At 33.4% G+C, this 9,588-nt stretch overlaps 1 protein-coding gene across 1 annotated transcript; it reads right to left on the bottom strand.

Annotated features, from left to right (window-relative positions):
• Positions 1 to 2,048: 2,048 nt before the first annotated feature.
• On the bottom strand, positions 2,049 to 8,471 carry LOC136803730 (serine/threonine-protein kinase 32C-like). The gene is made up of 7 exons (XM_067060449.1): positions 8,354 to 8,471; positions 7,495 to 7,876; positions 6,886 to 6,923; positions 6,400 to 6,593; positions 5,724 to 6,071; positions 4,272 to 4,354; positions 2,049 to 3,906 (listed from the first exon to the last, which is right to left on the bottom strand). Exons 1-7 carry the CDS (start codon positions 8,418 to 8,420, stop codon positions 3,810 to 3,812), a joined length of 1,209 nt encoding a protein of 402 aa, XP_066916550.1. The 5' UTR covers positions 8,421 to 8,471; the 3' UTR covers positions 2,049 to 3,809.
• Positions 8,472 to 9,588: the final 1,117 nt, after the last annotated feature.

Here is a 9,588-nt window from a genome sequence, read left to right on the forward strand (position 1 = left end):
GAATCAAAAGCGCTATATTGGAATGTATTTTTGGTTGAAAAATTCGCGATTTTTAGCGGTTAAATTTGCGATTGCAAAAATTGAGCTTTTTTTCTACTTATGCTATAACTTTCATTTTTACACCAGTGGTAGTTCAACCTTAGGTTAAGAAGTTTATTAAATTCCAAGGCAAACAGAAAAGTCCTTCGGAAGATATGGGACCCGAAATACCCCTTGGTAGCACTTTTCTGTGAAATATCAAATCTTAACTTATTTCTAAAAACGGGGGTAGTGATATGATTGATAAAACAGTTTTTCGATCATAACACATTTTACGATCTCTTTAATGACCTCATAGCCAAACTGTGTTTAGTGTTTTAGGAATTAGCAAAGTTCTTTTAACTAAGGCAATATAAGTTCATGCTTATCTTTTCAATAAAAACAATTATACTGTGATTCACTTCGTTTTGAAATAATCAATGATACCAATAATACCAATGCACCAACACTTAACAGTTTCCAACTTTTAATTGCACTGTTCAAAAAAGATAATATAACCCCCGTTTTTAGTAATAAGTTGGAGATTTGATATTTCACAGAAAAGTGCTACCAAGGGGTATTTCGGGTCCCATATCTTCCGAAGGACTTTTTTGTTTGCCTTGGAATTTAATAAACTTCTTAACCTAAGGTTGAACTACCACTGGTGTAAAAATGAAAGTTATAGCATAAGTAGAAAAAAAGCTCAATTTTTGCAATCGCAAATTTAACCGCTAAAAATCGCGAATTTTTCAACCAAAAATACATTCAAATATAGCGCTTTTGATTCTCTAAAACAAGCAAAAAAAATTTCCATAATTGTATTTGACTATCAAAAGTTACAGGCATTCTTGTTTCCACTGCCAATTATATCTGGACAGACTTTAGGACCGTTTTAGCTTGGATTCGTGATTCTAGGGTATTTTCAACTAGGTTTGCGATTCTAGGGCAGTTTCAGCTGGAATCGAGATTCTAGGGCAGTTTCAGCTGGATTTTTTATTCTAGGGCAACTTTAGCTGGGGTTTGTGATTCTAGGGCAGTTTTAGCTGGGCTCGTGAATTAAGGGCAGTTATTAGCTTAGATTCTTGATTCTAGCTTATACTGGAGACTTATATTGAAATACAGGCGGCAACGAAGCTCGCTTCAAAGACAAAGATAGATAGAAGATAAAAGATAGACGTCCAGTCGTTTATATGTTCATGCTCATATGCATAAAAATATATTAAGTTATGGTATGTCTTAAAATTACCATCGTGATAATTTTTATAGATCGCATTAGTCGACAGAAAGTGAACAGACAAGTGTAATATTCAGATTTTGAGACCAGTATGGATATATGTGTATAAGAATGTATGCGACGAAAAATCCTGATTCTTTTCAATGAATACACGCCTAAAGAAGTAAAAAATATCTGATGAGACTAAAGTCTACTACCTGCCCAGATTTATTTGAAAAAGTAATAAAATTATGGCTATGATCAGAATATGTTAGCATTTCTGGGTAAATAAGCGTTTTGCTGAATTTAAAGTTCGGGTAATAATGACATTTTCAGGCTTTTTTCTTTATAGATATTCGGATATTTTGATGTGGGAGGGGTATCATGGCTATATTCTCAGCCTAGTCCCTTGGATCCTCAGATCCTAAGCTTCTGAGACTTAAGAATCGTGTGTCGATCGTGTAAACTCAGAGTTAAAATTCTACTTTCCGACCCTCGTTAAGGTACTTAAAAACTACATGCGGTTCTTAGAATTTTTGGATTAGCTAGAGTTTTTACAAGATACTCCACTAATTGGTCATTTAAAGTGATAGAGATTACGCGTTCTTTAGAAAAAGTAATGAGATTCTTTTATTACATCTTAACGACCAACCAAATCAAATAAGAGCTTGTAAAAACTCCAGCTTGTCCCAGAATTTTGCAGTGTCAAATATTAAGGCAAACATTGTAGTTCATGGGAGGAACCAAAACAAACGAAAAGAAATATTGAAAACAAAATCAAAATTATCAAATAAATAAATAATATTTTTTCTATTATCTAAATATTAAACATAGTTTTTGTTTGTTGTCGTAAATTAATTATATAAACTAAAGAACCAAAAAAAACACTTTATTTTCATATTATTCACATATTTACAGCTTTTGTCTTTTTTATATTACATTGTTATTAATTTTCTAATTGTCATTATCTTCAAAATAGATTAATGATCTAAGAATTGATAAACATTAATAAGCCAATAGGTAACAAAATATTACGTAATATAACAAAATAACAGCAACACTCAAACAAAGTCTCCTTATATGCCTTAAGAAATTTGATGTTTTAGAGTCCGCAAAGGCTTATAATGTTCTTAACTTGTTCTTAATATTTCGGTCATGGAAGCCTCATGTTCTTACATAGTTTGCTCTTATAAAAAATGCCTAATACAACCATCATAAATTGATATTGTATGTTGTTTTGGTTTAATACAACTTTTCGATCGTAGCCGTCAATTGTGTCCGTTTTACCACCCTAAAAACGTCCTAGTCTTTTTTTTTCTCGCACCTATAGACAATAAAAAAAGGCGTAAGAAAAAAATTGGATCAAGTTTAGGGGTCTATAGATAATAAAGTGACACGCGCCTGCTGACCGCGCGACTACGGTCGAAAAGGTGTATGGAATGTTGAAAACATTCTGATAAAACCAAGACCCTAAAATATTATATAGTAAGATCAGAACTTTTTAATAGCTTCCTTTAAATTGGCAAGAATGAAAAAAAATATCATTATATCCAATGATGGGATACTTAATATAGGCATCAATATATTTCGGATTCCAATAATCACATATTTAATATATTTTAATGTCCGGAAATTTCAATGTCCTTTAAAGTCCAATATCGAGAGAATGGTTACAAAAATACTCATGAATGATATTGAAATCGTCACAGTGTGTGAGGTAAAAGGTAATATCATTAATACCGATACGTTTTGTTTGTATTGAAGAGATGGTTCGAAGTAGTCTCTCAACTCATAGTATCGTTTGTTCATCTTCCTTAAAAGTTTTCAGATCCGCAAATTCTTCATTTTTTTACAATCATCCGGTCATGTTTTAAAAATAATTTGTCGCCTTTTTCATGTACGATATTTTTAAACATATCATAAAGGAAGCTATAAGTGGGTCTAACAGCCCACGAACTTTGTCCATCGTTATCGAGTTATAAGGATTATGTGCCTTGCGAAATATGTGTGCTTCATATATGAAAACTGAACGCAAGAAAGTGATAACACAAAGGAATGAAACAAATTACGCCACAATCCAAAGAGTGCTCCATTCAAAAAGTATAAAATGCCAATCCAAAATTAACCACTTTGCAACAACCATTCTAAGACTTTTCTTCTAAACGTTATATCTCCGCCATGATAAATTTTGAGGGTTGGCTAGAGCTCCATATAAACGTTTCAATAGCAAAATCAAAAAGGGTTTACGAGAATATGGAAACCTTCTTTCTTTGCTTGATTAAAAGAAATGACTGGAGTCTTAGATTGCCAAGGAAAATGGCAAGCTTGAAATAGACGGCATCCAGGAAAATTCAAAGCAAGGTGTTCTTGCTACTGGTTTCAGCCGATAAGAAGATGAATGGTATGTAACTCACATAACAATCGGACGAAAAGTCTTGAAAGTCAGCAGCTCCAAAACAGTCACCATTTCGCTCTTTAAATCTTCATCAAGTGTCATATAGTCACGTGCTTTTATCAAATAGTGTTCTCTAAATCAGTTATCACATTGCTCCTTAAATTCTCATCAAGCGCCATATAGTCACGTGCTTTCATCAAGGGGTGTACCACTGGGTGAGCGCTTCACACCACACAAAATCTCCAGCGTTTCACTTGACATATCTTCCGATGAATTGAAACTAAAGGGGGGAGAGAAAGAAGAATAAAATATAATGAGTTACTCTTAGGAATGTGACTGAAATTCATATCGTCAGACATTACTGGAATATTGAAGTTATTAGCCGAGATAACGCCAAGATACTATTCAATTTATACTGATTGTAAAATAGAAAAGTCAAAGATAGATCCAACAGTCAAGAAAAATACGTCAATCGGTGACTGATCTCAAAATATATCGCATTGATTAAAGATTATTCCATCACTTCATCACTTCCAGAGTGCTTTGAGTATATTAAAATTTGTTTGCGCAATCTCAATATCTTGAGTACGCGCACCACTGGAAAAATGAACATACTTTAGCAGCTACTAAATTACTTTTACTTACTTTCCCCGTTGAAATGAAGTAAATTTATTGGTCAAATTTTGTATTGAAAGGACGACAGGATCATCCGATGGAATGATTGGAGTCTAAAAAATTTAGAAAAAAATAAATCCGTTATATTTTGTATTAAATTATGGCGTGTAGACAGCATAAAAAACACATTTTAATATCTCTTAAGTGTGATAGCATGGTGATAGGTGCCGAAGAAGAAGTGAATTTCTTGTCTTGGGATAGTTTTGTGTTGGTTTTAATTTCAACGTCGCCTCAATGCCTAATGGTGGTATCAAAAAATATCTAAATAACTAAATCAAGGGTTTTTTTCTAGCTGAAAAGCTTTAACAAATCAGGGAAATATAAAACACATATTGCTATTTTCACAATATTTTAGACTTCCCATATCGAAAATATGTAGACCAGACCAGACGGTAAAAATATATTGCTCTAACATTACACAAAATGAACTTCCTCATCGTAGATGAAGTGTTGGCTAATGGCTTAAATTGGAGTATAATTTGTGCAATTCAATGAAACATTTGAAAATTGGAAATGAGTTTTAAAGATAAATTCAGTTTTCTTCTTCAATATTGAAGGCGAACAATTACCATTTTAGAGAGCAATACACGGGTTGCAAAATTATATCAATGCAGTCAAAACATGTGATTACTCGAAAAAGTTCACGTGATTTTATTCCCATGTTACTTGCTTTACAACTTACAGCTGATAACTTCATTAGTGTCAATAAATTCCAACCAATCAGAAATGAATGTCATGTAACAAGCGCATAAAAATTTCGAGTAAAAGCGTGATTTGTCCTTAGACTTTAATTTTGCAACATGTGTATTTCTTCAAATTTTCCGTAACAAGCCCTTATATGAGAACCTATGTTTGATTTTTTTTTAAACTAAGTACCTCACTGAAAAAAAGGTATCCTGATGGTTAGCATCACACCAGTCACAGATTTATTAAACCCGAAGGGCTAGATGTCGTGCTTTGGTTTAAAAGTGTACCGTATTTCGGTAGAAAATCCTACCGAGTTCACGTGACATTACAATAGAATTTCGCCACTTGACCTATCAGAAGCTGCCCTGGTTTTCGAAAATAGCAGCAATATTTTTTTTTGCGATATTCACTTTTTTTTGCTTGTAAAAGCTTAAAGCACGACATCTAGCCCTTCGGGCATTACAGAAATCTGTGATCCCAGTACCTATTTTCAAAATTTTTGAAGCCTTGGGATGTTAACTTTTTGAGTTTTAAACCTAAAAATGTTCTTTAACTTTTCGCCATTTTTTGAGTATTTTTATCCATTTTCCTAAGAAATCGGATGTTTTAGAGTCCACAAAGCGTTAAAATGTTCTTAAATTGCTCTTAACATTTTGGCCATCGAAGCCTTGTTCTTATGTTCTTATATAGTTTGCTCTTATAAAAAACGTGTACTTAAGCATTAAACATACTTACATTACTTTTCCTTCTTTTCCTGCGTTTCTTTTTATGCAACGGTCTCGATTCGATCATGATTTCTTCCAATTCATATGTAGGATCACAATTCAATCTATCATTACTCGGCGTAAATTTCGCTGCAACTAATTGTTTCTCAACACTAGTAAAATCTAAACATTTCAACGCTTGATAGTTTTTCAGTTTTTGTAATGAATTTAAACGTTTCCTTGGATTTGTCTGTAGAAGATCTGTTAGTAATGTAACCATGGATACCGACAGGTTGCTTGGCATCAAAATCACCAAGTCTTTTTCGAAAAGTTTACAGGTTGCCTCGATTTTGCTTGATGAACTGATGTGGAATGGACGCTGTAAGGAGAAAAATAAAACTTAAAATCAAAAAAAATTCTGGCAAAGGTATGGAGCTCTCCCATTTGTTACATTTGATAGACAGCTAAAGAAAAGGGAGCCTGCGGGTCGTCCACGATGTATAGTCATAAACTTTTTTACTACTTTACTAATGACAAAAAGCTATTATGAACGTCGGATGAGCGTTATTTTGAGAATTTTGATCCACTGGCCATTACACCAAATCAAAAGGTGGTCTCTTTGAAATGAATTTAGATAAGCTGCGATTTCATGTCTTTTTTAGTAAACACTCGAGTAAATTACAAACTATCAAAATAAACATTCTCACCTTTCCACGGACGAGTTCACAAAGCGTGACACCCCAGCTCCACCAATCAGCTTCAAAGGAATAACCTGGTACTTTGCCGATACTTGATAAGAATACTTCAGGTGCAAGGTATGGTCGTGTTCCACTTAAAGATATTGCAATCTTCCCTTCGGGAACGTATGTGGCAATGTTGAAATCTGTAAGATGGATATGGCCTGGAAGAAATAGAATGTACATTTAAGAATATGCTAAGAATTCAATGAAATTTAGCAACTGAACCCAAGAATACCTGTATATTGACAATTAACACTAGAAATTAAGACTTTCACAAAAATGCCATATTTTTCGTTTGAGGTAATGTTAAATTTAGGTTGAATTTGGATCCTAACCCTAATTTATACCGTATTAGATTTTTTTAGATGAATTTTCCCTTAAAAGTTTAGACTAGATCCATGATGAAATGGAAAACACAATTCATATAAAAAAGCGTGAATTAGAAGTTCTTACCATTGGAGTCTAAAAGGACATTGTCGGGTTTGATATCTCTAAAAAAAGAAAATAATATGGTAGGCTATTAATTTGAGAAAAAGAGGTAATTTGAATTGTGTGTGAGAAAATGGACTCATTAAATATACATCAACGCCTTAAGGGGGCAACAATATTTTAGATTTGTTTGGCTCAAGTCCAATAAAAAGTCAATTTTGTGAGTGGTATGAAAAAAAGTCATGTGTGTGTCTTGAATCACATGCCAAAAGCTTTTTTTATATAAGAACTGTACAAGAACATAAGGCTTCTATGGCTATAACATCAAGGACTAGTAAGAACATTTTAAGACTTTGCGGACTCTAATTTTCTGATTTGCTTAGAAAGTTGCTTAAAAGTACTCTAAAAATGGTGTAAAAAGTACATGTTTAAGAGTATTTTTAGGCTTAAGAATTCAAAACCGGAGGTTTTAAGAATTTCTGTTTCTCATGTAAAAAGATGCGTGTATTTTTATAAGAACTTTTTTCTTAGTAATAAAATGAGAGAAGATCCAATCATTCTTAATTTGTTCTTAGGTTCTAAACCAGAATTGTTCTTATTTAAAAAACATGTGTGAATAGTTTTTATATTCACCTGTGGAGTATACGTTTACTGTGCAGATAATCCAGCGCTAATCCCATCTCAACAATATACAATGCAATCTCTTCCTCGGAGAACAAATGTCCTTGGTTCAAATGGTATCTTAAATCACCACCCAACATTAAGTCCAGAACCATAAACATATCCTCGTCATCTTGAAACGAATAACACATATTCACCAGGAATGGATGATGTAACATTTTTAAAATTTCAACTTCTTTTAAAACGTTTCTACTGGCCGAACGTTCTATAATAGCACGTTTTGACATATATTTCAATCCATATAAATGTTTAGTATCTTTCTTCTGTATGATGCAAACTTTACCAAATGCACCTCTGCCCACTGATCTTAGTATATGGAAATCTTGAAGACATACTGAAAAGAAAGAATATAGTAAGTTCTTAACCCTTGAGAATTACCAGGCACGAATTTGATCGTATCCGTTAGAGGAAGCAAGCAACTAACACACCCCCTTCTCACAGATCCGGTAGGATTTTTCCAGCCAGTGGGAGTTAAAAATAACGGACAAAAAACTCGATGGTGATCGATTTCCCATGCTTTTTATGGCTGGGGATTTGAATTCCAATGTTCTCGAGCCGGAAAATTCAGTGGGGGTTTGAAAAATAACACAATATTCTGCAGTGATGATTTACTTAGGGGTCTCAATGGTTCTGTGAGCAGGGGGTGTCCTAACGGATCCAAGATAAATTTCCCTCTTTTCTGGCCCGCCCTTGCGGTGTCAGTAAACTTCAGCCACCCCAATATCAAAACACTTCCTACGGCACTTTGAATCATTATATATGATGATTCGGATAGGTTAAAAAGAAGCTGAAAGTAAAGAAAATTACTTACCTTGCTTGGCACCTTTGCTAGTGTGATGGCTATTCAGTTTTTGATTGGAATTTATTGCACCCATCATTACAAAGGTTAACAATTTGTTTTTTTTTCTATTGGTTCATATTATGTGTTTCTACTGAAAATTTAAAAAACTTCATGAATTATTATGATTATATAATAATATTCCACAGTTAAAGTGAACTGCTTTTGTTTTGATTTCTAAATCCCCTTAAAGCAGTTTGTTAACATACTGTTAATATTCACTTGCCCCGCAGATTCTGGCGCAAAAGGGAGATCTCGATAAAATCTTTAACTTGAAAGATTTTATGAGTGAAGGTAGAGAGTCTATCACCATATATCCCTAACACCCTGCCTGGAAGAGCTTGGGATTCGAACACAGTCCATTACGGTGAAAGTCTGTGATCGAAATCTTCATTGAAAGATTTTCTTTTCCCAAATGATTGTTCGAGTTATAGAGACTATTGGGTTAGACAAGCATCAAGTCCATTTCAATGCTACATACACTCTTTGACAAATAAACTTGAATCTTATTTCCGAGGAGATTCCGATAAACGTCGCACAGCACGTATTTAAATGTCATGGTTCCGTAAGGAGGTTAGGGACTGCTTTGATATTTTCATGTAGGTTTTTTATGAATATTAAATGAGCCCTTTATCACCATGATTTGCTAAGGTAAGACCATAATACCATACCACATTCCTTACAGTGTGGTGTGAGCAAAAAGGATGGATGTTTCTTTTTTCAATAAGAGCAAACAATATAAGAACATAAGGCTTCGATCACCAAGATCTTAAGAAAAAACTAAGAACATAAGTCTTTGCGGAACCAATTTCTTAAGAAAATGGACAATAGTACTCAAAGAATTATGTACTTATTAACTTTATTTTCATTTAACCCGTCAAGCTTTTAACTCTAACATTTACTTTCGAGAAACTCAGACAGAAACCAAAAATCAAGCTACACATCCGACTCCCATTTTAACCATCCAACCAACACACAAGAGGCCATTAAGCATAAAACTAAAAATGATTTTTATGACGCGAACTTTAAATGAAAAATCTACAATCTGATGATTGTGAAATATTAATATAATATTTAGAAATCGATTGAAATAGAGATTTACAACGAAATATATAAACAAAACAAAAAAGAAAACGAAGAATATAGTGAAAAAGGAGAAGTGAAAACTAATAGCCAAGAAAAAGAAATGAAATTAAAAAAGTAAATCG

This window comes from Clytia hemisphaerica, unplaced genomic scaffold (assembly GCF_902728285.1).
Source record: "Clytia hemisphaerica strain Z4C2 unplaced genomic scaffold, Clytia hemisphaerica genome assembly, whole genome shotgun sequence".
NCBI classification, from domain to species: domain Eukaryota; kingdom Metazoa; phylum Cnidaria; class Hydrozoa; order Leptothecata; family Clytiidae; genus Clytia; species Clytia hemisphaerica.

Coding starts and splice junctions, on each gene's coding strand:
- LOC136803730 (XM_067060449.1), bottom strand. CDS start 8,420: ATGATGGGTGCAATAAATTCCAATCAAAAACTGAATAGCCATCACACT. Junction 6,594..6,885: donor TGTCCTTTTAGACTCCAATG/GTAAGAACTTCT, acceptor TATTTCTTCCAG/GCCATATCCATCTTACAGAT. Junction 6,072..6,399: donor GTGAACTCGTCCGTGGAAAG/GTGAGAATGTTT, acceptor TTCTCCTTACAG/CGTCCATTCCACATCAGTTC.